Below are 27978 nucleotides of genomic sequence, written 5' to 3'. Positions count from 1 at the left end.
GTTAGTTTGCTCTTGGATTTGATGACTCTTTAGTCAACTGTGATTGGGAGAATGCTCTGTCTTCATCACACAAATCAAGTTTTTAATCATGAGGATATTTCAAAATCATCTTCTTTGTTCCATACTGTTCAGATTCCAGGCAGTTTTGTTAGACTAATGACTTCTTCCTGAAACTTACTCCGTAAAGTAACTTCAGAAAATTCTTGTTCTCTGTGAAGACTCCAAGTTCGTACTTTAGTCTTCCTTGACGATGTTCGTAAGAATTTTAGTTTTCATATAATCAGTGTTTCCTAGAAAAAAGGCGAGATCTGGTTTTTCCTGGGCATGACTTTTCCTTCTATTTTGCCTTTTATCTTTCTCTGTCTTTGAGCTGTGCTCGCGATGATGAAAGCAAACCTTTTTGTCATTACGATTGTCTTGTTTTCTAGGTGTTAAGTTAGTATAATTGAAAAGGTCTCTTTGATTCTGTAAAACTTCGTGTCATGCCACTCAACATTGCCCTTCCCCATCTGCCACAGTTCTGAATGTTATTGATTTTTTTTCGTGTCTTTCACATGTAAACAACATCACAGCACAAAAAGACTACAGTAGAAGAAAAGAGAATTATTAAAGAGTCAATGAATATGAATTATCCTAATGAGATATAATGCAGCATAGATATTTTTGGGCAATCTTTATTTTCACTCATTTTAATGTTCTAAATATAGACCAAAACTAATTTTCACTTTACTAGAATTTTACGATCATTTCTGTAGTATACCTATAACATAGAAGCTATTTTAAGGGAGAGAGTATACAGTAGTCCCCCACCCCATATTTGCGACTTTGCTTTCCCCGGTTTCTGTTACCCCGGGTCATCTGCGGTGAGAAGCAGATGACCCTCCTTCTGATGTATAGTTGAAAGGTCAGGAGTAGCTTCACGCTGTGTCAGCGCGCCCACATGGTTCAACTAGCTCCATTTTGTCACCTTACGTCATCCCAAGAAGTGGGAGTACAGTAAGATACCACGAGAGAGCCCACATTCATACAACTCTTATCACAGTATATGGTTACAGTTGTTGTAGGTTATTATTAGTAATTGTTGTTGATCCCTCATTGTACCTCATTTATAAATTAAGCTTTCCCGGAGGTATGCATGTATAGAAAAAACTTAGTGTACATAGCGTTCAGTACTTTCCATGGTTTCAGGCTTCCCCAGGGTCTTGGAGCAGACGTCCTGTGGGTGGGAGGGGCTCCGGTCATTGCTCAGTGCTCTGCAATAATGCAACAAAACCTTGGGCATTAAAGGATCTGGTGAGGTGAGGAGTAGTAACCATCAGGCCAGTACTTTGGGCATCACGACATTCCTGGTGACTATGTCTGACAAGCATCCAAGAAGAATTTACGGTACTTATTTGTTCTTTGATAGACTCAAATTCTTAAAGAAGAATAATTTTGAGCTCAGGGAATTATCAAGTGATTACTCTCCAAAAACACTCTCCAAATAGTTACTCTGAGGAAGTTTGTTTATAAAACATTAACACTTTGGTTTGTGCCAAAAGGTACTGTAATTAAAAAATAATAATAATACATAACTGGCAGACAACAAACACCCTCCCCCCTGAATCTTCATAAATAGAAAGGTTTTTGTATTATGGCTGGAGTTCTTAGAAAAATCTCTGCTGGAGAATTCTAAATAGATGTCTGATGTTTAATCAGCTTTGCTCTTGAGACACTTACAAGCAGAATGAGCCCAGGTGACTTGTTTGAGAGCTGGTAGGGGATTTGGGAAGACTAGTTTTCACTAGGAACACATGTCAGGTGTTAACCAAAATGTCTTTAATGACGATGCCCCCCCCCAACAGTCCCAGGAAGAATTTAGTTCATTGATTACAAGCTTCGGTGCCTTGGGAAACACTGAGGGGAAAAAAATGTTGAAAATGCTCTCACACTGATTTTTAAATGAACATTTTTAACGAAGTGTAATTTTCACCTTTAGCAGTTCACATGGTGAGACTCCAACCCGTTGCTTTTTAAGTTAGATAATTTCCCATAAATTATCTCCTAATTAAATTCAATTTCATCCCAATTGTGTGTTTTAGGATCTGTTCTACAAATTGACCTATTCATTTTAAAATTAGAGACTCCCTGCCCTACCCTCTTTTATGTTCTCCACCTCTCCTGGGATTCTTGTTTGCGTCTTCAACAATGCACCGCACTGTGTCTTACTAAGGAAGGTACTATTTTGCATCCTAGGAAGGTTTTCTACTCTCTGTTGTTAGCGGTGAAGGGAGGAGACAAAGATAATTTGACTTAGCTTTGTAGTAATACTAAGAACACATTAGGCAAGGCACAGACCTGACCCCTGACTGTCTTGCCGAGCGTACTCTTCTAAACTGGGGGCTTGCCCCCGAAGGGAACCTCCGGGGTCCAGTCAGTCACCTGACTCTATATGGTGCTCGATAGATCTGAGCGTGGCCCCCACTTACAACAGCAAACTCCCCTGCTTTTATTCCAGCGTTCTTCTTTTCTTTCTTGGTTCCGGGTTTTCCAAGTGTGGTACAGCCTGGCTGTCATGAACCTGGCGGTTAACAGATTTTTATGGAAATCGTATAGAATAGGAGGAAGGACCATTTCAGTGGAATTCTCCCCAAAATAATCCTTTAATGTTGATGCCTAATATATCCCCCCCCAATGTCAGGCCCACAGGCTACATCAAAATTGAATTTCTTAAAATAAAATATTTGGGGCACTCCTGGGTATCTCAGTTGGTTGAAAGTCTGATTCTTGGTTTCGGCTCAGGTCATGATCTCAGCATCGTGAGATCCAGCCCAGTGTCGATCTCCCATGCTCAGCGGGGAATCTGCTTGAGATTCTCTCTCTCCCTCTTCCTCTGCCCCCCACCCTTACTCTCTCTCTCTCTCAAAAAAAAAAAAAAAAAGAAAGGAAAACAGTTTGGCATTTTTCAACTTTATTTCTGATAAAGCTATCCTTTTTCTATTGTCTTACTTTAAGATACTTCCAGGTTTTAAGAACTCTGAATATGCATTATTTGTGGTAACCATCCATCCGTGTGTATATTTAACAAATATATTTTGAGGGTCTCCATTTGCCCAGACTAGCAAGGCACTGGAGTTACAAGGCATAGTCCTTTTCCTCAAGGAATGTAATATTCTGCATATGACTTTTTACTTTTCTATGAGACTTTCAAAGAAATAATGAAGCACCTTTGAATATTTTCAATTTTTATCTCACTTAGCTTTAAAAAGTGCTAAACATAGAATACATTGTTCCCACATTGAAAGGTTTATTTAAATTCTTCCATAATGTGTTCAGCACAAATCTATGTGCAAGTAGCTAGCTGTGTGCCTGGGATACTTTTCTAGTTATAAGAAGCAATGATTTTCCTACGTGTGTGTTTGAACAACTTGCTGCAATTATCCATTTGTACTCTTACTTTAGATGACAGAATCCAGCTATGTATAAAATCACTGTTAGATGGAAAAGTGTCTATCCCATCGAAGATTTGGGATTTCAGATTCCATTGTCCCATCTTTGCCTCGCCCTTGACCACTTAGTGATGGTCAACCCACTGGCAGTTCCATCCCTGTACAAGAAAATTGGTGAGGTGTCATGGCCCTTGGACCTGAATGGAATCTTGAGCTCCACATTATGCAGCCCCCTAAAATATCAGTTGAGGAAACAGAAGCCAGAAGGATGACGTGGTGGGTCTAGTCTAATGTTGCCGTGTGTTGTCATGGGGGAAAGCCACCGGGACCGGAACATGGCAACGTTAAATTGAAGACTCTTAACCCACAGCAGCCTTCATTCCTCTGGCTTGCAACAAATCACTTTAACTTCTCTGTGTTGGTTTCACTACCTGTTAACGTAACAAAACAAAATTTAATTTAAAAGAAAAAAGCAGAATGAGAGCAATGATATTACTACCTCCCTTTTTGTTACAGAAACTTATATTTATGATGGACTTACAAAATTGGATTCTTATAAACTATATTGCTCCCTACCAAAAATTAAGTAGTCTTATTGTGGTTTTTTTAGCAGCAGAAGTGGGGCTGCGCGGTTTATATGTCATTCGGCTGTAGTCTAGGCAAACATTGTTTCTATGATATATTGAATAATTATGGCACAGCCATTTTGCAAATGAAATTTTGGAATATATCCCTTTTCACATGAGGAATTTTCTGCCTCCGGTAACCATTCTTTGCTTTTGTGACTGTCAGTCATGTGCTGGTTCCTGGATGTCTTATGGGGACGGTGGGGGCAAGTGTGTGTGCCTGTCCTGTCCCAGTGAATTTGTGTGAGGTGACACGGTCTGCAATTATATCATTGTTTGTTCCTGTGGTCAAGTATTTTAATCCTATTTAACCACTCAGCGTTTGGGCTTTGTATTTTATGTTGTCATAGGTAATATTATGATCTGAGAAGAAATAAAAGTATTACCAATATTCGTGATTCCATTCCCTCCTAAACATTATGTTATGTGATGATGGATTACCACGTGTATCTGCTGGGACCAGGAATGACTGTGTTCCATGACACAGAGGAAGCTAGACAAAGGGGTGACACCCAGGTGCTCTGTGTCGAAGTCAGTAAGACAGGTAGCCTCTCACAGTAGGGTCACTGTGCAGCAGAAAGGATGAACTGGAGGAGGCTCCCAGGTCACAGACAGGAAAGTGAGCCCGAGGCAGGTCATCAGCTGGGGAGGTGAGATGAAAGACTGAACTTGAGGTGTAGAGTCACAGCGAGGAGGAGCAGGAACCGGGGAAGCCAGGAATCACGAGCAAGATGGCGGAGCCTGGGCGGTGGTCAGCCAGGTGGGTGGTTCCCAACCGAGGTGACAGTAGAATCACCTGGACGGCCTATTAAAACGTATAGTACTGGTCTCTACCCCCAGCTTTTCTGCTTCCGTAGGTCTGGGGTGGGGCCCAGTAATCTGCATTTCTGACAAGCTCCCAGGTGATGTTAATGAGTCTGATTTCGGCACCACACAGAACCACTGCTGTAGGTGAATCCCAGCGACAGGTGATGGGGCTGCCATGACTCTCCATGAGCTCCTTTGATACTTGGCTGGATGAGCTGAGTTTGTTTAAAGGGTTGGGGACAGAATAGACAAATATAAATTTGGCTTTTTTTTTTTTTTTCAGTTGGCTTTTAAAAAAAAGATCACGTGCGTAACTCAGAGTTTATGAGGATATAAACTTCCTTCTGAATTAGAATGTAAAATAAGACTTATATTCTTGCCATATAAACACACATAGGGTATGATTCTGAGCAAAATAAGTCAATCAGAGAAAGAATTATCCCATGATCTCACTCATATGGAATGTAAGAAACAAAATAGAGGATCATAGGGGAAGGGAGGGAAAAATAAAATGAAATCAGAGGGAGGTAAACCATAAGAGACTCTTAACTCTAGGAAACTGTGGGTTGCTGGGGGGGGGATGGGGTAACTGGGTGATGGGCATTAAGGAGGGCACGTGATGGAATGAGCATTGGATATTGTATGCAACGGATGAATCACTGAACACTACAACTGAAACTAATGATACATTATATGTTAATTAATTGAACTTAAATTTAAAAAAAGAAATTATTCTCTATGAAAAATCCTGTGTTTCATCGGTTTGTAGTTTAGCATCTGGGACAATGCTCCGGTTAAAGGCCGTGCTCTGAAGACGGACTGCCTGGGGTCAAATCGTGTCCACCGCTAGTTTCGTGCCCCGAGGTCCCAAGCTCCTTAAATTCTCTGAGCTTCCTTTGTGAAGTGGGGATATTTACTAGTTATATGGGGGTCTTGTGAAGATCCCATGAAGGAGCGTATGTAAACTTACTGGCGTGCCTGGCACATCATCGTTGCTCCGTACATGTTCGCTACCCTGGACACCAAAGTGAACGCTTTCATTCACAAGTGCGCCTTTGTATATAACCTGGGGTTAAACCTGGTATGTCGCTGTCTGTACTGTAATTCATTATAACTCTTCTGCTAGGAATAGCCCTGAGTCTTCACGAAGTTATACATTATATGTAAACAGTGTGACTCAAAGGTCAAAGTGGATTACAGATAGCGAAGAATCTAAAATTGCCTCTGATGAATGACTAAACTCTACCTCTGAAGCCAATAATACACTGAATGGTAATTAATTGATTTTAAATTAAAACAAAATAAATAAATAAATAAAATTGCCTCTAGCACATTTCCGACTGAGAAGGAAGGACACCTTCTGTGGCATAGGGGTTAAAAGCATCAAGTCTGGGACTGGATCTTCGGCCCCGGTCATGATCTCAGGGTCCTGGGATGGAGTTCTGCACTGGGGTCCCTGCTCAGTGTGGATTCTGCTTCTCCTTGTGACTCTACTCCTCCCCCTGCTTGTGCGCACTCTCTCTCTCTCTCTCAGATAAACAAAATCTTTAAAAAGAATATATATATATATATATATATATATATATATATATATTTATATTTATATTTATATTTATATATTTATATATTATAGGCATTTCGTGTATAACCCAAGTTAGTGCTTTGAAGACAATCTAGCTTTAATGATGTTCTACTGAAAAACAAGTACCTTTCTTGCAGAAATCTGTACACTGTGTCATGGGCTTGTGGTCTTTTCTCCGTGCATCATCCCTTGGTCTTGCCCCTACATTTGACAGTACTGACCACTCAGTTTTTGCACCTGCCCCTTTCCTGATTAGTTGGTGTAGACACGCACTGCTGTGGGTCCATGCACCTGCCCCTTTCCTGATTAGTTGGTGTAGACACGCACTGCTGTGGGTCCGTGCACCTGCCCCTTTCCTGATTAGTTGGTGTAGACACGCACTGCTGTGGGTCCGTGTGCCTGATGTCCCCGGCCGTGTGCGCCAGAGCCCAGGTCCTGGGAGGGCTGCGTTCCCGAGGCTCCTCTTCGTCCTCTTGGCCCTCACCACGCATCTGCTGTGTCCCAGCGCAGGTCTGGGTCCTGTCCCCAGAAGCCTGCTGAAGTTTGCACTGGAATTCCTTCTCACCACATCGAAACTGAGCTCCCAGTGTCGCCGTGTGTCGGTGTCACCACTGGGCTCAGGCCTTGGATCAGCCCGTGGCTGCTACCTTGGACTCAGCCCTTCACATTCCTTTCCTTAACGGCAAGTTCTTCTTGGTTTTTCCCCTGACGTGGACTCACTGTGCCCTACCCTTCTAGGTCAGACCCTGATGACCACTGCCTCGGAGATGTTCCCCCAGCAGGTGCTGGTCCCCTGTTTATCTTCTTCGGCACCCCCAAGACTTTGCCCTTTGCAGAGCCTTCCCGTGTCCACTTCTATCGAGTGCAAGTACTTCTGCCTGGTTGTCAAGACTGTCTGTCATTTACGTTTAAAGCCTGCAGGTCCCCCCACCTGCCCCGTGTCCCACCTGGTCCCACTCGGACTCCTCTCCAGATCTAGTTTTTTGCACAGGTCTTTGCAGGATCCCAAACCCACACCTTGTATTCACCGCCCTCGCCCTGTAGCTCTCCCTGCCTCCAGCAACCACGCCTTACACTCTGCGCTTCCTGTTCCTCTGTGTGTGGCCTACATACCGTGCACGGTGTGCGCCAGCTTTGCTTCTCAGGTCCACAGACACAGGGACTGTTCTTTAAGCATTCTGAAATTACAGCCAGACGTAACATAGCATCTGGACTCTTAAAAGCACACACCACTGAACAGTACCCCCAAAAGAGACCAGACAGAAAACGGGCCGCTCATACCTCTTATTTGATAAATGAGCAATGTGAACACAGATGCAGGTTGTTAAATGTAGTAGTTATATATTTAGATTTACGGTTACCTTCTGTTCATGGCAAGTGGTTATCTAGTTATTATTTACACCGATAAATGTTTTATTTTATAATAGATTTGCTTTTGATTGGGGGCGCCTGGGTGGCACAGCGGTTAAACGTCTGCCTTCGGCTCAGGGCGTGATCCCAGTGTTCTGGGATCGAGCCCCACATCAGGCTCCTCTGCGATGAGCCTGCTTCTTCCTCTCCCACTCCCCCTGCTTGTGTTCCCTCTCTCGCTGGATGTCTCTGTCAAATAAATAAATAAAATCTTTAAAAAAAAAAAAGATTTGCTTTTGATTAAAAATATTAATTTAGAGGGGCGCCTGGATGGCTTAGTCAGTTAAGCATCCGACTCTTGATTTCGGCTCTTAAATTCTTGATCTCAAGGTGTGAGATTGAGCCCTGCACCGGGCTCTACTCAGCGGGGAGTCTGCTTGGGATTCTCTTTCTCCCTCTCCCTCTGTCCCTCCCTCCCACCCACTTGTGAATGCACGCCTGCTCTCACTCTCTAAAAAAGAAGTTAACTTAGAGAAATATTAAGCAAATAATAGTACTCAAGGTAAGGAAATACGGCACCAATTGTAAAGGTAAAAGTCCGGTGATAGAAGGGTTGAAAACACTGCAAAACATTGTGTTTAGTGATTGTTGACCGACTGGCTGATAGTTCACTTCCCTCTTCCTAGCAGATAGCCCTCACTCGTTTCCTGTAAGCCCCCTATGCAATGAGCAGACAGGTAATTTTCATGGCTCCATTTTCAGCACAAGGTCCAGGGAAGAGAGGAGGGAAGGGTCAGCCAGGAGACATGTGTGTTGGCCCCTGGGAGGCTGTCTGTGGCTGAGTGCACTGGAGGTGGCCACAGAGCCAGAGATGTTACTCATGTCCTGGTTTCCAGAAGCCAGCACCCGTCAGCCCTCCGAGCCCCTCCAGCACTGTCTCTCCCATGCAGAAGCGAACTGGCAAGCGCAACGTGTTCAACGCTGAACGAGTAAAAACTATATATATATATAGAGAGAGAGAGAGTAATTCCTGTCTGCACAGGAACATTTGTGAAAGGGAGAGAAGCTTTGACAGGTCATGTGCTTCTTCCCTCTTCCTTCTTCTCTTCTGTGGGAAGCTTTGCCAGCCACCCTGGGCAGCCCCACCTTCCGGTGGTTTCCACCAGCAATTTAAGCCTCCCTGACCAAGCTCGCTGAATTACAGGCCCTCAAAGTAAGCTCTCTGCGGGAGAACGCAAATAGACTGTGGCAGGAGGCCCACTAATGGCAGGGTCTAAACAGCCAAAATCTAAAATGCAAAGAGCTCTGGATAGTGGGAAAGATATAAAAACAGACCTACCCAGAGTGAGGTCAGAGGTCACAGGTGAAGGGCGCAGCACCTGCGAGGCTGTCCTTCAGACACCAGCTGCAGATTGGGGGGGGTACCCGTCAACCTGTACTTCTTACCAACTGGCTATAGATTCAGGGTCCCCCACAAACCCATCTGGTTTGAAACTTTGCAAGAATGACATGCAGAACTCAAGAAAGTGCTATTGTTCCAATTATAATTTTACTATTAAGGTTGCCGTACAGAGTGCCAGTCAGGACCAGCCAGATGAGGAGACACGTGGGATGAGGTCCGGGTCGGTCCTAGGCATGGTGCGCTCCTGTCCTCAGGACGGGTCACCTCCTAGCACACCGTGTGTAAACCAGAGTTTCTGTCGGGCTTTCATTCTGCAGATGTGACTGATGGGACCCTGGCAGTGCCCCTACCCTCCAGGGAGGGGTGGGAGGTCAGGCTGACGTCAGGGCTCCAAGCCCTAACCCTCTAACCACAGGGCTGGTCTTCCTGTCTAGCCACCACCGTCCTGAAACTGTTTAGGGGCCCACGGTTGGTTAATTACCTCACTGGTGTAACAGTAGAGATAGAATAGTAGAATAACGAAGACCCTCCTGTCCCCGCGGACATTCTCAGGGGTTAGGAGTTCCCTCTCAGGAACCCAGGACAAAGACCAGACACGTTCTTTATGATACAACACACAGAAAATAGAATAAGAATCGGGCCTTTAAGGGCACCTGGGTGGCTCAGTCAGTTAAGCATCTGCTTTCGGCTCAGGTCATGATCCCAACGTCCTGGGATTGAGCCCCGTGTTGGTCTCCCTGCTCAGTGGGGAGTCTGCTTCTCCCCCTCCAGCTCCCCCTGCTTGTGCTCTCTCTCTCTCTCAATAAATAAATAAAATTTAAAAAAAGGAACAAGAGAAAGAATCAGGCCTCTAAGTCACCAAAAACTAAGGCAAAGAAATAATGATTTTTATGATGGAGAAACCACCGGACCATGCTGTTTGAATTAAAAATAAGTGGTCGCCAACCACCGTCAGAGTCTTGCGTGTGTTTCGCGCACATGCTCACGCACGCGGTGGTGTTTACTGAGTTCCACCGTGCTCGTCACCGAAGCTACGTGGTCACACTGTCAGGGTGAAGAGAAAAAGAAAAAAGCATTTTTTTTTTTTGGTAACATGGAAGAAGGGAAGGAGGAACTATTTGAAATTATTTACGTATTTTAATATTGATCTAAATAAGCCCAAGTTCTGAGATAATTGTTCGTTTTCCTTGTCACGAGTCATGTTAAAGGAAGTGTCCAAGTACGGACTATCGCAGGCTGTGTGGGCCTGCGGGAACCTGGGAGGTGGGAGCCCTAGAAGGAACGTGGATGACACTCGTTTAACCCCAAGGCTGCCGTTCGGTCTTCTGTTAGACAAAATCAAGACGTGCTTTAAAATGTGATGTTTTTAAACTGTTCTTTGTTTGCTTTCTTGTAATTGGAGCAACATACTAATTTCTACCAGTTGTGACTACTAACAGAGAGCAATCACCTCACAGACTTGTACCGAAGAGACGAGACCATCCAGGTGACAGGCAGCGGCCACGTGCAGAGCCCTCGCTTCCCCAACAGCTACCCCAGGAATCTGCTCCTCACATGGCGGCTCCGTTCCCGGGAGAACACAAGGATACAGCTCGCCTTCGACCATCGGTTCGGGCTGGAGGAAGCCGAGAATGACATCTGTAGGTAAGTGGGGAGAGGCCACTTCAGGGGCACCTTCCAGGGGAAGAGGAGACGGATTAAAGCCCTCACCCCAGACCTCCCTTAGGGGCCCCCTGCACCTACCCAGGGTGGGTCGTCCCCCTTCTTTTCCAAAAGCCCTTTGTGTCCGTCCTGGCAGACAGAATACACTGCAGTGTGGCCACCGCCGCAGGGGACCTGGTTCCCTGGTGCTTCTCACAGAAACACAGGCCCGAGACTGCCAGAGAAGGGGGCCCCGGAGACCCCTGTCCCACCAGGCCCCAAGCAGCCTTCGTGAGCAGGCGGACATGTGTGGTGTCCCACGTCCCCCACGGCCACGTCGGTGGCTCGCGGGCAAGCTTGCCACGGGCTTACGGAGCGTCCGGCCCTGCTCAGCTCCAGGAACTCAGCCAGGCTGCCGTAAGGGATGGTCCTGGTCTCCCCCCCATGCTGGGCAAGGGTGATGGTGAGGACCGTGTCAGGGCCTTACCCCGAAATCACAAGCTTCAGATCTGTGTGAGGAAGAACCGGGAACCCCAGGGTCTGTTTCCTGTCGATGAAAACTATGCTTGATCATCTTCTCCCTACCAAGCATCTTTATCCCAGAAAGCCCTGGCTGCTCTCTGAATCGTCCGCTCCCAGCAACACAGTCACTTAATTAGCATGTATGAGGCCAGGGAGGGTTTTGTTTGCTTCCTGTACGTTACCGCACACACTCCTTCTCCATGGCTGATGCCCTGCTGAAACGCTAACTCCTTTCAGCAGCTTTATTTCCCTTTGAAGCATAAAAAGGGTGCCTCGGATTTAGCTGTCCTTTGTTGCATGTTTATTATGCTGACAGCTTTTATGATGTGGCTGTTTTTTTCAAGAATAACAGCAGCGACGATTACTTTCTAGGACCACAGAGGGTAATGTATGCCAGAAAGCAGAGACAAATACATGCAGAAGAGCCAGTTAATATTTACAAAGAGAACACACTCCAGCAGATCTCGTGTCTTTTCAACCTTGAAAAGGGAGAACTCGTTTTCTGTGCTGGAAAAAGAGATGGTGGGAGACTTTTTTTTTTTTTTTTTTTTTTTTTTGATTGGAGAAGGTGATGATGACCCAGCCAGGAAGACAGGTCTCCGCTACTGAGCTGGGATGTTGATCCTGGTAGGGAGTGAGCTCTCTCACACCCAGGCCTTGAAAGTACAAGATGCTCGGGTGGTTTCCTTTCTTGACCCTTCTTCAAAATCCAGTTGCTTCTCCAAATTTATGGAGGCAGGTAGAGGAGTAAGAGGTGGGAAAGGAGAGAGGAAGATGGGAAAGAGACAGGCCAGAGCCTCAGACCCTCCCAAAGAATTAAAGTGATGCTCTCTTGACTTCATCTAGAGTAAAAATTACCCTGATGTTGTATTTTCCAAAAAAAAAAAATGAAAGTGACCTATAGTGTTATTATCAGAGTTGCACGTATACTCATGCTTTGTGCAGTAACTATGATTTACACATATTGTATATAAAATGAAATGCAATTGATTTCCTACCATCTGTTCCAAAGCCTCCTTGATGTTTACACTGTAATATTTTATTGCTTGAATAATGATTCTTTGTGAGTGCTTTTCACCTTCCAAGCACCATATAAACATTAAGTAATTAATTTACACAGCACCCAAGAGATATCCAGCCAGTAAATTCATATAAACCTCTCATTTTGCTCATAAGGAAACTGAGGCAAAGGACTTCAGGGCCTTGTAAGTCACTTCAGTGAAAGGTAGTGATGATGCTGATACTGGATAAGTTGGGTGGTGCTAAGTAGGATAAGTGGGGGATAAGTTCACCCAGTCCTGAGATTGCCCTGCCCAATCCATAAGAGCTCTGCGGCGGATTTTCCTCCCATTCACCTGTGATGTTTCTCACGCTCATTCCTTTTGGCAGTCGCGACAGAAGCCCCGCAGTGTGTTGAGACTGCAGCCGCTGCTCACCCCGAGTGCGCATCCCCTGAACTGTGATGTTAGCATCCCACGTCCTCTGGGGGGAGGTAGAGACAGATGCCCAGAACTGAAAACCAGGTAGTTCAGCTCAACGAGTAGACTGTCCCAAGAGTTGGGGTGTCTGCAAAGGAGGGAGATGATCCCTGGAAGATGTACTGTCCATCACTGAGGATGTTCTGTCGTGTGATGGAAAGGCTATATGGAACAGTTAGGGAGAGACTTTCCCACGTCCTTAACCTTGGCGTTCCGTGCGTCTGTGCCCAACGTCAGAGTTGAAACTGTGGCCGTCAGCGCATTCACACACTGGCTTAGGAAGCCCAGGTATTTCCAGTAGTGGTTAGGGCACATCCCTCCCCAAAGTCTTAATGCTTTTCGCTATGATAACTGTCCTATTTTATGATATGATCCTTCCAAAAGGCAGCCTCCAAGAAGAGAAAATAGTGATTTATTTTACCATGTATTTTCTGCAATGAGATGATGTAATGTAATGCTGATTCTATATGCTGTATAGATATTAGAGGCCATTTCTTAAGGAAGCACGAACTTGGTGAATTAATTCAAAGTGGGAATTTGTTTGAAAAACTTTTTATAGTAAATATTTGGACATATAACTAGATCTGTGTCTCCGAAAATAGGACAATAGATGACAATAGATTATGGTTACTAGTTTTCCTCAGAAACCCTTATAAGCCTTATGCTCACAAAGTGGCCCATTTGGATTACAGATGATTTGGGAATACTCATGGCTACACATGCATAAGGTTTCTTTGAGATTATTGAAGTTTGATTTTGAAAAACTTAATCCAAGAAACTAGCTTTCCTTTCAAACTTTCGATGGGCTTTAGTTTTCGTTTTTGCTGGTAGGTCATGAGAAGTCACATTAGTTTTAATTTCTGAGTGGAAGCATGAATTTCAAAGTCTACTGTAACCAAACTACGTTTATTTATGTCAAATTGAAACTAGGTATGATTTTGTGGAAGTTGAAGATGTATCTGAAACCAGTACCATAATTAGAGGTCGGTGGTGTGGACACAAGGAAGTTCCTCCAAGGATCACATCAAGAACGAACCAAATTAAAATAACATTCAAGTCTGATGACTACTTTGTGGCTAAACCTGGATTCAAGATTTATTATTCTTTTGTGGTAAGTAGCCTAAACCACCCTGTGATTAAAAGCAGACACTGGTTTCATGAAGTATAGAGATATTTTCTGTGATTAAATGTGGTGGCGTGAGGGTGAACTTTATTAATTCTCGGTGGTGTGCTGTGCCCCTTACCTCACGGCCAGCACGGTAAGGCTTTCTTTAGTAAGGAACGCCATTGTGGTTCGATTAAGTCAGCCCTTGGGTCCACACCTTTTGAAAGGAAGCATGGTAATTAGAAAAAGTAAAATAGTTGATGGTAAAGCAGTATTACCTTGGTTCAGCTGCAGGAGGATAAATGAACAGCCAAGAAAGGCATTTGAGAGTTGACCATCTTTGGTTCAAAAAGTTGTCTGTGTAATTCCAGCCACAGAGAAGGGTCTGAGTGATTTTAGTTTAAATTCGGATCCAGACTGGGGAAGGGTCTGTGTTAGGATCACAGAGCCTCAGAGTTAGCCAGCATCTTGACGATCGTGGTCCAGAGTCCGGACGCCGGCGCTGCATAGCGTTGGCCACACTCGTCCTTATGTGTGATCTCACCTCTCCTTCAACGCACCAGCCGCCATTCCCAGCTCTAACTGGTTCCGACTGGTAGAAATTGCTCAGCTCTTACTGAGTCAAAATCTACATTGTTGTTAATTTTGATTGTTGGGTCACATGCTGCCAGGTGTCTGCTTTACTCAGACTGTCATTACTAAGACACTGGAAGGTTCCTGCTCGTCGTGAGACGCTCTGATAGGTGTCGTGGCTGAAAGGTGAGCAGGACAGACAAGGTTTTTGAACCCCCGGGGGCTTATAATCTGGCAAGGACAACAGTTATAAAGCCGTGGGGAGTGAGAACGATGAGTAATGACACAGAAGTACTGGGCTCTTTGGGTTAAGTTTGGGGAGACACTGGGATAATTTTACCTACACGCTGTCTTAGATATCCGTGAACCCTTCGTGTTCATAGCATGTTCAAAACACGTTTTATTCCCATCCAGCTTGACTCTGTTCCTTTTCAAAGTATGGCTCTCAGAGTCAGACACAGCGCCATGAATGGAGTCAGTCTGTGCTTCTGCTCCCCTCTTGTGAGTTAAATTTAGAATGGGAAAAAAACCTGGCTTTTTACATCTGATGTAGGCAGTTGTTTTTTGTTTTGTTTTTTATTTTTGCATTCTAGTGAGTTATGAAACACTAAGTGAATTTTACATCAGAATAAATGAAAAAATAGCATGAGGTGAGACTGGTTCCAGTTTTAATTCGAAAATAATCCATCAATCAAGATTTACATTATTGCAAACATACGGTGCTGCTCAGATTTAAAAATGAAGAAACTTTGGTTTCTACATTTCTTTCTTTTCATGTGTCCAGCGGTGCATCTGTTCTCTGCTGTTCATGGACAAAGCAGGCTTGGCATGTTGGAGTGATGACGGAGAGGCTTAGTGAGGGACCTTTTTGCCCTTAAAATACCAAGCACTCTTCCTGCTAATGGATATGCTTTTCTTTTTATTATGTTATGTTCATCACCATACAGTACGTCATTAGTTTTTGATGTCATGTTCCATGATTCATTGTTTGCGTATAACACCCAGGGCTCCATGCAACACGTGCCCTCCTTACTACCCATCACCAGCCTATCCCAACCCCCCCCCCCAAAACCCTCAGTTTGTTTCCCAGAGTCCATAGTCTCTCATGGTTCATCTCCCCCTCTGATTCCCTCCCTTCATTTTTCCCTTCCTTCTCCTAATGTCCTCCATACTATTCCTTATGTTCTGCAAATAAGTGAAACCATATGATAATCGTCTTTCTCTGCTTGACTTATTTCACTTAGCATTATCTCCAGTTCCATCCATGTTAATGCAAATGGTGGGTATTCATCCTTTATGATGGATATACTTTTTGTAGAACTTTGGTTATGACTAAATTGAATGGTCCATAGGTCAGTTAGAAATACCCTAACTCTAATACAGTGTCTCTAAGGCAAAATAATTCCTTTTGTTTTTTTGTTTTGTTTTGCTTTGTTTTTGTAGAAAAGACAGTACAGGTATGGATTTAGGGAAGAGTGGCTTCTGTTGGAGGTGTTTGGGGTTATGGGACGGGCTCATCCCTCATTTACTTGCCGGTGGTAAGTGACATACTGAATAGCCTCTGTAGTCGGCATGGAAACCGGCATCCCTCCCCTTCCTTACTCAGTCACCTCCACCAGGACACTCAATTATGCGTTGTAGGAATGATGATAGTAATCGCTCCTTTGTGTATTTCCCTGCCGACCCCTTGGTCTGCATTTGTTGCGAAGAGCTCCAGGTGCCTTTTCTGCTCCTAAAGGCTTCTGGCACTACATATGGTCACCTGGAGCCAAAGTGCTTCGGTGGCTGGATCCCAAAAGGGAGAATGAGCTTACCCTTCAGGTGTGTATAGACTGTGGGTCTCTGTGGCTTTTGACAAGACTTGCGTTTGAGTCTTGCTCGGGAGGCGTAGAACATCACTGTGGCCCAAGCAGGGTGTTGGGAAGATCATTTTATTTGTGTTTAAGTTGTACTTGCAGAGACTTTAGAGCACTCTATAAAGTCAGACCCTGCAGCGACCAGGCTTAAAGCCTAAAGTTGGCCGACTGTAAGCTAAGCCGGAGACGGGGGATTAAAAATAGCAAACCCTCTCTAAGTGTATTTAAATTACGATTTTTACACTGTTATGCAGACCCGCAAAACTTCTAAGGGTCGGAGGCAGCTGTTTCGGAAACCCTACCTTCAGGCATGGCAGGTTCTAGGGACGTTTGAGCCTGAGAATAGTTCCTGAGGAGTCAGAGTGCTCCGGGAAGATGGCAAGTAGCCATTTCGATAGGTCACAACCACCTCCCTTCTCATCTCTCCCTTTTCACTCTCCACTTCCCATGGAACATCTTTCTTCCTCATACCTCAGTGACTCCCCAGGTGTACAGGGATGTCCTCTGGGGCTGTAAGTAACAGGTGCGCAGGACCACAAGAGCCCTGTGCACTGGAATCAAGTCTACATGGTCTCGGCTCAGAATGTGTTTGGAATACCAAGTCCAGTGTACATTTTTAGTCAATTTTTCATTCCAGAAAAGGGCGGGGGACTAATGGTTAACATCAGGATCACTTATTTTGTTTAGGAGGGGTTCATGTATTACAGTTTTGTTTGATACGCTTGGAATTTGATCTTCCACCTTCTCCTACAGCACCTGTCACAGTCTGTCTTAGAGAAGGCAGCGCTGCCCCATGGGACCAGTTTCGCTGTAAAGCTTCCTTTGGGTTGAATAAGGTTTCCCTACTTACTAATGGTCTGATATTAAACAAGTCTCTTGCCCTTTGCTCTTACATCTATAAAAGGAGGATGAAAATTAGAGTTCATTTAGTTCCATGACTAGTGGTCAATAAATAATGGCACTCATGGTTCTACCTTTACCGTCACTAATTGTGTGTCTGTCTCTTCCAGATTAATGGGGTTAAAAATAATTCAACTGAGTAAATTTTACAGATTCTGTTGGCTTTATTCCATGATTCACTCATCTGACAATGTCCAGTCTAGCAGAGAGGAAGGGGCTCCGAGGAGCTGTGGAAACAGAAAGACTTTTACAGGCAGAAGGGAGCAAAAATGAGGAAATTACATAGGCAAAAAAACTGAGTTCATCACTGAAAGGTTACTTTCCTTGGAAGACAGCAGGGGTCTGTCAGGCAGATTGTATAACTAGTGTTGATGAGGAGATTTCTGATTGGTTTAAGATTCTGTTTTTGGGAAAGCCAACACTAGAATTAAGTCTCAGTTTGGTAACATGGGGCTTCGCAAAGTGACTCCATTTTAAGCCTGTTGTCTTATTTTCAGCAGCGGTAGTGAACTGTTCAAGGGTAGGACAAGCGCATTCCTGCGTGTATTCTGCACATACCTTCCACAGGCTGGCTAGTGTATTTGCTGAGTTGACTCTATCCTGATAAAATATGACTCAATAGAACTGCCTAATTTCATTTTTTGCTATCCTGCTCAGCCTTCTTTCCTTAATTTTTACTCTGCTGAGGAGAATAGATGAACTTCAGAGGGGATAATTGTTTTCAAATACTTGTTAGCAAGATGTGATTGTCTAAATAAATGAGGCTCTCCTGCCTCAAATCCAGTTTGTTGGGGAATGAATGGATGGGTCGTCAGGAATCTCTTTTTGAAGACCATTAAGTAGGTTATTGGAAAGGTATCCCAACACAAGGCTCCCAGTGGATGGTTTTCAGAGAAGTCAACGACCATGGGTGTGAATTTCAGCTCTATGGCTCACTGTACTTTCTTCCTCTGTAAAATGATGGTAATACTGCCAGACATTAAGTAGTTGCAGGCATTGAATTAGAGAACTTTTGTAAACTGTGTAGAACTTATTAATTAGTTAAATATCTGCTGTTCTTATTATCATTGGTATTATTAACATAGCAGGTGACAAGTGGATTCCTCAGTCCTATACAAACAGCCCAGGTGTCTGTGAGGGGGATGCACACATATATACACCTCTAACCATAATCCCTTCCTTCCATCCAAGGTAGAAACATTTTACTGCACATTGTAACAAACATAAAAACTTTTATTTGTGTGTGTGTGTGTTTGCTCGTACATGCACACATATGTGTTTAACGTAAGGTACATTTTTTTTAAATTCAAAAACAAAAACATTAAGTCATTTTAAAGCTATTCAAAAACTTTCTTTTTTATTAACAAATTGTAGGTTATTTCATAACTTGAAATTTGCTAGTACCTCTTATAAACAATTAAAAAGCAATTTTATTAGACCAGTTGCTTAACTATATATCTCTGTAGTTTGAATTAATTTCAAGTGGTGCCATTAAGATTTCCATTGAGATTGAAACTCTGCATGAATCATGGTTTTATATTATAAATAATTATTTCAAATAGAAAAAGAAAAGGGAGAAGGGGAGGAAGAAGAGGAGGAAGAGAAGAAAATGAAGGAATAAAATGAAGGAGTTGAATAAGAGAGGATTCTCAATTACAACAACTTTTGCAGATTCTAATTTTGTTCAACTAAAATTTACCAGTTGGTTGAAAAAAAACAGACTAATGGTGTGTGCAGTTATCCCTATTCCCCGAATCTGAATTCTCAGACAAAGCTGGAGAGTCAAGAACCCCATTCACTTTCTTTGTAACATGTGTGAAAAGTCTTAATTTGGACAGTCAGATAAAAATTGTTGGACATTCGGAACATGTATGGGGCTCTGGCCACGCAGCCGAACTGTGTGTAGAGCCAAGGACAGTCAAGGTCAGGCTGGTGATCGCACAGTAGCTTCTTCCTTGCAGATGTATCCTCCTGAAGGTTTGGGAGCTATAAAGGCTGTGCTGTTGTTCCTCAAGTGTGTACTGAGAGCTGGGCCCTGCTCCGTCCAGCACCCTGGAGATGCAGCAGCGAGACAGGCAGAGTCCCTGCTGTCAGGATCTCGCATGGTAGTGCGAAGAAACAGACAATAAACACATAAGTAAATAGGGACGTGGGTACATATTTACAGACCAACTATCTGAAGTTCAGTAAAAGCAGGAAAGAAGGTAAGTGGGTAGTGTGGTGGACAGTGATGAGGGCAGGAGCCCCGTCCAGCTGGAGTGTCAAGGAAGATCGTGGATGTGAAATTTGCACTGAGACCTGGAAGATGGGCAGGAGGTGTCCATGAGAAGCCATGGGAGGCGTGCTTTGAGCAAAAAGAACAGCAAATACTAAGACCCTGAAACGGGAAAGAGAAGACCTCTTTCCCTTGACAGTAATAATTCTCTTGCTGTCTGGGGATTCGGGCTGCTGGGAAGGAGCGAACATACGAGAGGGAGGAGGACAGCACCTCACTGCGCTCGCCAAGAGGGTCTCAACCAGACTCCAGACAAAGTGTGGGTCAGAGAGAAGGCCAGGGCATGGTCAGGGTCAAACAGGAGGGGAGCAGGGGCGCCTGGGGGGCTCAGTGAGTTAAGCGTCAGACTCTTGATTTCGGCTTGGGTCATGATCTCAAGGTCCTGACATTGAGCTCAGTGTTGGGCTCCGTGCTCAGCGGGGAAACAGCTTGAGATTCTCTTCTTCTCCCTCTGCCCTCCCCCCCCCCCCATGTGCAAGGGAGCTCGCTTTCTCATAAATAAATAAACCTTAAAACAAACAACCAGGAGGGGAGCAGAGCAGCAGGGACAGATGTGTGCCCTGGAAGCCCTGGGCAAGTGTCGTCGCAGGGAGCGGGTGCAGGTGGAAGTGCACCTTCTTAAGGACGGAGTCTCATTGTTGCACCATTTTGTAGATACATGTTCTTATTTGAAATTTTATAAATGTCCTAAAATTTCACTAACTACATAGAGCATTTTGAAGTGAATCCATTATTTGAATCAGATTGCTTTCCTAAAACCTGAACTCACATAACAAAAACTTCAACAGAATTCATGAGAGACTGAAGAGCAAAACTTAGTATAGTCTTGGAGCAAAGGATAATTTCTCGAAGGGTATGGCGAGGTCCAGAAGCAAACTGTGAGTGAAGGGAATAAAGGGGAAGTTGAGCTCTTGCAGGAGGTGGGGGTGGGGAGCAGAAGAGAAGCAAGTAGATTTAAAAAAAGAGGATGAAGGGAACAGGAGGAGACAAAAAAGTGAGGGGGAAGCAATGCCGTGATACTACTACCTGGCCCTGGCGAGTTCCGGGCATTTTTGCTAGTCGCGCGTTGGCCTCATGCATTATTCAGCGGACCCTGTTTGGGCACTTACTGTGTGCTGCGCGCTGTGGTACATCCTGGATCGGGAGTCGTGAAGAAAACAGACGAAGTTCCTGCCGTCCTAGAACCGATCATGCGTCACAGTCCTGAAGAGGAGAAGAGCATCCTACCGCTGGGGTTACTGCGAGGGTGAAATGTGCGGGGTGCTTATTTCAGGGCCTGCCGGCTTGTAAGTAATCAGTCTGCTGCTCCTGAGCCGTGCACTGTGTGAAGACTGGTTTCAAGAAGAATATAGAATTGAGTTGCAGTATCTTCAAGATCTAGTCCATAGACCACCCCTCTTATTTTACAAATGAGGCAATGGACACGGGCTACGTAACTTTACAAATGAGACAGTGAACACAGAGAGGTTATGAGTTTGCCTGTGGTCACAGAGCTCACACAGAGATATGAGCTATCCATGAGATATGAAAGCTGTGGACCCTCCAGCGAGAAAGAAATGTATCTAAAATCGTGCATATAATCTCAGGGAACCCCATGTCTCTTCCTTTCGGTCCATAGATGCAGTTCAGAGCCCTACACATCTCGTCTGTGGCTGTTCTCTGACTTTGGGGGTGTTTTCTTCCACGTTGACTCGTCATCTCCAACACAGTGTTTGAAATAGTACTTTACTACTGTAATTAATTTTGCTCATAAACCCCATGTGCTGATCACATGAGCAGGTGACTCCCCATGTGCTGAGTAAACACATTTCCAGCTTTGAGAGGGGGGCAGTGTAATGACACTTGGACAGTCCAACATCCTGTTTACGGTGTAATTATGCAGCCATGCTACAAGTAAACTTTCGTCCTTGAGAACCGGAAAGTTGTAGTGACTCTAAATGACTGTGCCTCTTTATACACAGATAACTTTCTCTCTATAACCTTGCTTTTTGTTGCACTAATATTTTGGTAGCTAGAGAAAAAGAGAAAAATGAAGGAAAAAGCTGTTCAACTATATTAGAAGAGGCTTGCATATTTAAGGTATGCCTAAAACAGAGCACTATTTCTTTCTTTAAAAGCTATGAAGTGAACCTCAGTAAAAAATATCTCTACCTAATGTTTACTTATAAATTCAACAAACGTTTCTGAGAACTTACTGTGGATAATAAGACGAAATGAAAGTCCGCTGTGGGAGAAAAGGCACAGGATTATAAACCACTGGGCATCGCAGGGGTGAAATGTGTGTGGGACATCCGGGGGCACACAGGGACAAGGGGCACTTAGCTTCGTGCAGGCAGGGATGGCTGGTGTAAGAGAAGAAAAGAACTATTTTCCCCTCTTTGCTCCCGGGTCCTCTGTCTGGGGCCCTGCAGTTTAGACCAACAAAAAACAGAACAACAAGAGAAACACAAGTGTCTGAACACACGTATCTCACACGCACAGGGAGCACTCAGTGATGAGTAACTCAGAGGGGCGGTTGGAACCAGGGTTTATATTCCATCTTAACAAAAGAACAGTGCATTTTCAGAAAAGTGACAAGACAAAGGAAAAGGACTTTGAGTTTGCAGGGCAGCGAACTGTGGGAAGGCAAATATAGGGGGGCTGATGGAAGCCAAGGGCCAGTTACCTCCAGGCTGGTAAGGGTCTAGAGTTGTCTCTGGTGACTAACTTCTGCCCTTCCTGGTAGAGAGGGGAGTGGGGACCCCTTTACAAATGTATATCTTGCTTCTACGCAGATAGGCAGATAGCGGAAGGCAGAGAGCTTGCCCTGTGTCTCTTCTTTTCAATTGCCTTCGGCTCAAAATACCCTTTATGCCAAAGTGACATATCTTGAGGTCATATATTCTGTTCCCCTCCATTGGACTGAGACAGGGAAACATCCTGGGAAGAGGGGATTGCCTAAATAAAGGCACAAAGGGGAAAAAAAAAAAGGCAAGGCATTTCAGAATATCCTGATGAGTTCACTCAAAGTGTTGGAGGTTAGGGTTGCTAACCACTTACTATACTTTCTTTATTCTAGCCAGTAGAAAAGAGAGACAAGAAGCAAAAAAAAAAAAAAAAAAAAAAAAAAAAAAAAAATCACCAGAATAGCAGCTTTATTAATGGTGTTCTAAGAAATGCCAAAGCTGACTCTCTTGTAAAACCAGAGAACTTGTCGGGGACCCGAAGCCAGAGGGGAGTGTGCCGCTCCTGCGATGCAAATTCACACCCAGGGGTTCTTCTGAGGAGTCTGGGGTCTAGAGAAGAGACTGGGGTACACTTCCATGCCCCTCCCACCGCATAGAAGATCACAGGTTTGGTCCCAAACAGTCACAAACAGGACAGCCAGTAAGGACAGAGGACTCGAGCCCACCTGTGCACAGCAGATGGGCCAGGAAGGGGAGGGGAGCTGAGACCCTTCCCAATGATTGGAGTCAAATGCAGGCAGCCCAAGAGAGAAATGGGGAAAGGGGGTGTGGTGGAGGAAGCATAGGAGGATAGAAGAAGTGATAAAGGGAAGGCATTGTGATGAAAGAGACCAAAAATGTTTGTTGATGTCTTTGTGTCTGTGAACTGAGGCGGGAATACAGACAGAAGGCTTTCCCCTCCAGAAGAGCAAACGGAGAGCTGTGTGCTCTGTGAAGGGTCCAAGCCAGCGGTGATTAATGCTTGTGGTTTTCAATCAGTCATCTTTGGTAACAGTCCTTGAGAACTCCATCCCACCCAGCTCTGGTTCTAAGGAGAGCTGGTTGACCTGCTCCCTCTCTGTAGGGATCAGCCACTTTGGGAAGTTGAAGGTCCCTGGAACTTCAGGGAAACACCAGGCTCCTCTCCCAGCTGAACAAAGGAATTAGAAATTCAAGTCTTGAAAACACCTGCCCTTAATGTCCCCCTTATCAGTGGGAATGTGACCCATTAAGGCTGACCTCCATTCAACATTGCTTCTGTCACCTGTGAAAATATTGAGCTACGGATTCAAAGTGACTCTTTCCTTATTTTGCAATTGAAAATTGGAGTCAGGCAGGCAAAAAAAAAAAAAAAAAGGGAGATTAAAAAGGCACAGAGCCACCTCTGAAAGAGAGAGATACATGAATAAATAATCAAGTAATCATTGCTTCTTGGCTGGGTCCTGCTGATCGCTTCCTGATTGGTCTCTCTACCTCCTGTCTCCCTTACCTTCACTCTGTCCAGAACATAATTGCCTGCTAAAGGAGAGCTGTGATCAAATCATTTTCCAGCTGAAAACTTGTGAATGACTTCCAATTTCCTACGAACCTAATGTCCAAACACCTCCCTCTGATACAGAGAGCCTTCCATGTGCTGCTCCCAAGCTACCATTCCAGCCAGTTCTCTCCTCTCCCCACACAGTCTTCATTCCAGTCAGACAGCATTATTCCCTGATGACCCAGCTACCTCAGGATTTTCTGCCTCTAATCCCTGCTATTTTATTTTCTTATCTGTATCTATACCTGTCCTCAAAAACCCAAGCCCTCTTTGGTCAAATCATATTCAGTGTCAAAGCTACGACCTGTCCTTAGCTCATTTCCCTCCATCAGGTACCCAGATGATCGGTCTTTATCATCATTATGGGTTTTAAAAGAAAAAATAATGACACATCCCACATACTTTGGGAAATATATAGAATAGTAATAAAGAAAAAAGAAAAAAAAAACAGTAGTTCCCATCACCCAAATATAACCTCTATGAATATTTTGATGCCTTTCTTTCCAGTCTTTTTTTTTTTTAATCGATAAAAACCTTTGTACACATCTCACTGTCTCTCCTTGAGGGTAGGGAGTGGCTTATTCCCAAAGGTCTGTCACGGGGCATTGTTCTAAGTAGGTCTCAAGATGTTTAATTGAGCTGAACTGATACGTATTCATTGAGCTCCTGTGATGCATTTCATAGTTTGGAATAAAAACAATAAAAAGCGATCCCCAGAGATGCACAAAGGGAAGATGTACTAACAGCCCATTCCCTGTTTTTCCAGACTTAAGACCTGAGAGATTTGCAGTCATACCAACACACCAATGGGCCTTAGCTGTTTTGGTCCAGGACTCACTGGGCATTGGAGGGGCAGATGTGAGGATGCAAGAGTGGGGGCCATTGTTGGGGTCAGAGGTCAGGGGGACTGTGGAGTGGAAGCTGATATTCTGATTGTGAAGTCTGTCTTTTCAACTTCGACGAGCATATAATTGCATCAGCAGCAGCCCGACCTCAGCAGTTCGTACGTTGGACTATGTAACTGTGACGTCATAGCAGACGTGGTTTGGTTCCCCTGTTTCTCGTGAAGAAAGTCTGCAGCCTGGAAAGACTCAGGGCTTCTTACTAATGGCAAAAAGGTCTTTGGGGTGTTGATACTCTATCACTCTTGGGGTCTTTCCCAAGGCCTCAAGAGCTTTCCAGGTTTTTAAGACACTCCGAAGCCATTCGTTTGGTTTTTTGAGGTTTTCTGTACAGGACAGAGGATGTATGAATGAGAAACACTCCAGGTCACATGTGTGTGTTCTCTGCGAGACCTAGACACACAGTTAAACTGCCCAAGCTGCTGTTTCTTCATGCGCCAAAGGGGAAGGAGCCCCTGTATCATAAAGGTGCCTGAGGACTCTCCGTAGGGGTGAGGGTTTGACGCACACTCCGTGTACAACAGATGGAACTGTCACTAGTACTGCTACCATTACAAGAGCTTGGAGGGTGAGGATGAAATCAGGTGTTCCACGGTCAAGAGGTCTCGTGTCTTAGTCCGTCTGCACAGCTGTTACGGAATACCACAGCCTGGATGACTTCAAAAAAAGTTATTCTTCCCAGTTTTGGAGGCTGGGAAGTCCAAGTTCAAGGCACTGGCAGCTGTGGTGTCTGATGAGGACCCACTTCCTGGTTCTTGGCTGGCTGTCTTTTCGCTATAACCTCACATGACAGAAGGGGTGAGGGGCTCTCTGGAGCCTCTTGATAAGGCACTAATCCCATTCATGACTGAGTCACCTCCCAGAGGTCCCAGTACCATCGCACTGGGAATTAGGTTGCAAGACATGCATCTGGGGGTGACGAGCAGTGAATGTACAGCCTGTGAAACCAGATGAATGCTGGAGAGCACTGAACTAACGGTAAGGTCAGGCCTGGGAGCAGTTACATAGTGTGACTCGGGTGCCTAGCTGGGAACCTGCGTATACCCTGAGGCAGACTGGGGACAGTCAGCCAAAAACCCTTAATGGTTCTTTTCCATTATGCTATCTTACATACACACCTTCATCCCTTTTGAACTGTTCTTGAAAATATCTTGAAATACACCTTCAATATAAAAATTTGAATTTTAGTAGTATATTTGGATTTGAAAAGTTCCTGGTGTCACTGCTGTAAGAAGACATTCATTCCTCACCGGATTCTACAAAACTCTGTGCAAACAGCCCCTAAAATATTCCTTTGGCTCAAAGATAAGCCACATCCCTGAAGCAAATAGCTGTTCAAGGCCACAAGGACTCAATGTGATCATCTGGCATTTTTTTTCCCCTGTGAAATGCTAAAAATGGCTATTTTTACAAGGAAAAAAAGACAGTAAACCACTTATTATTTTAATCTCTACAATAAATATCTCTAGAACAGACAAGAAAGAAATATGAATTTGTAATAGAAACTTATTTCATTTAGCCATGAGGATAACCTAGATAGGAAAGGTTTTTTTTTTTTAATTGTTACAAAATATTTATAAATGCAAAGTCTTTTTTTTTTTTAAGATTTTATTTATTTATTCGACAGAGATAGAGACAGCCAGCGAGAGAGGGAACACAAGCAGGGGGAGTGGGAGAGGAAGAAGCAGGCTCATAGCGGAGGAGCCTGATGTGGGGCTCGATCCCATAACGCCAGGATCACGCCCTGAGCCGAAGGCAGACGCTTAACCGCTGTGCCACCCAGGCACCCCTATAAATGCAAAGTCTTAAGCAAAAAATCATTTCTGAAGGAAGATCATGGTTATAAAGGTAGAGCTCTAAATTCAAATTTCAGACCAGTACCTAATTTTTTATTTAATTAGTCACAAAAAATAATTGTAAGCGATCCATTTTCTTCTGTGCCTTTTGTACAAGCCTCCCTTGTGTAACAAAAATATACGTTACCATCAATATGAAAATAAAATGGTTATTTCAAAAGCCCGGTTGTAGGCAGAATGACAAAGATCTTGTTTTAGCCCCAGTTTCCTTTTGCAATCCTCTACAACCCTGACTCCCACTCATGTCACCTCTGCCCAAAGGGTTCTTCCCTCACAAATGGAAACCACTAGCAGATCTCTCATGCAGGCCAGGCTTAAATTAATTCTCTGATTAATTCGGCTGCTCATTTATTCGACATGCATTCTTGTGGATCTCCATCTCAACGTCAAGTTTCAAGCTAGGTCCTGGGGAGGAAAATAAGATGGGAAACCTGCCCTCGAGACAGTCAAGTTAAGCAGACACGATGTGATAAGCAAGCTGAAATGCAAAACAAGAGGCTGTGGGAGGGGAGAAGAGAACAGGGAAAGGACCGCGTGTTTGGAAAGAGAAGGTGGTCGGGAAATGAGTCACAGGGGGAGCAGTAGCTGACCTGAGGAAGAGGTGGGGAATCCTTCAATCCAAGCAGAGGGAACAAAATGAGTCACTGACTGATAACAGCTTAAAGCCTTACCCACCCCAAGTTTTTGCATTTAAAAGCAACATATCCTCAGAAAGAAAATCAGCCAAAGGCATTTGAGGCTTAAACCGTGGAGTATAATTTGGACAGCATGAAGCATCCCAGTTTGAAGAATGCAACTCTTAATTGAGTGTTTGCATTAGAACCACCGAGGATTTTTTTTTTTTTTTTAATATAGGTGCTCAGAACTTTCCCCAGACTGCCTGAGTCAGAATCTCAGGGAAAGGGTGTGCAAATTCTTATTTATCGAAGCTTCTCCGCTGATCCTGATGTGCTGCCCCGTTAAGAACTATTTCCTTTGATAAGCATGCTGCCTCTGTAAGCAGAGCTTGGGGGTTCACACTGTTCTCTGACGATGCCATCCCTGACTTCGCGTGTGCTGCTCATTTCCCCACTTTCATAGCACTGAGCTCACCAGAGCTGTTTTTTACAGCGCGTATGTGGTGTGTTGACATTTCTTGTTATCACGAGACAAAGACAGTGACAAGCCTTCATTATATTGTGTCTGTTATCCCACATCATTGCTGGAGAGGCAAGTGTTAGTGAATGTTCCTGAAAGAATTAATGTTCAGTAAGTTCCTGGAGCACACTCTGAACACCTACTATGTACCCGGCACATAGTAGGGTGAAGTGAGATATGGGAAAGCACTTTGTAAAATGTAAGTGCTCCGCGTAGTTTTGACATATTGTACAAACTACTGAGTGTGCGTCTTACTTCCATTACATCGCTCAGTAGGCTGTGGTGGTCCTATCATT

General features: G+C 44.3%; 1 protein-coding gene across 2 annotated transcripts in view; it reads left to right on the top strand.

Moving 5' to 3' along the window:
• Positions 1-27978, top strand: part of PDGFD (platelet derived growth factor D) — a 224810-nt gene that overhangs the window by 137601 nt on the left and 59231 nt on the right. The window contains exons 2-3 of one of the 2 annotated variants that reach the window (XM_026505880.4): positions 10653-10839; positions 13767-13947. In XM_026505880.4, the coding sequence (XP_026361665.1) occupies positions 10653-10839; positions 13767-13947 (368 nt within the window). Of the gene's footprint in view, positions 1-10634; positions 10840-13766; positions 13948-27978 lie in introns of both variants that reach the window. The other variant, XM_026505879.4, reaches the window with a different exon arrangement.

The sequence above is a fragment of the Ursus arctos genome, unplaced genomic scaffold (genome assembly GCF_023065955.2).
Source record: "Ursus arctos isolate Adak ecotype North America unplaced genomic scaffold, UrsArc2.0 scaffold_22, whole genome shotgun sequence".
Classification (NCBI taxonomy): Eukaryota; Metazoa; Chordata; class Mammalia; order Carnivora; family Ursidae; genus Ursus; species Ursus arctos.
This window is presented reverse-complemented; position numbering and strand designations above follow the sequence as displayed.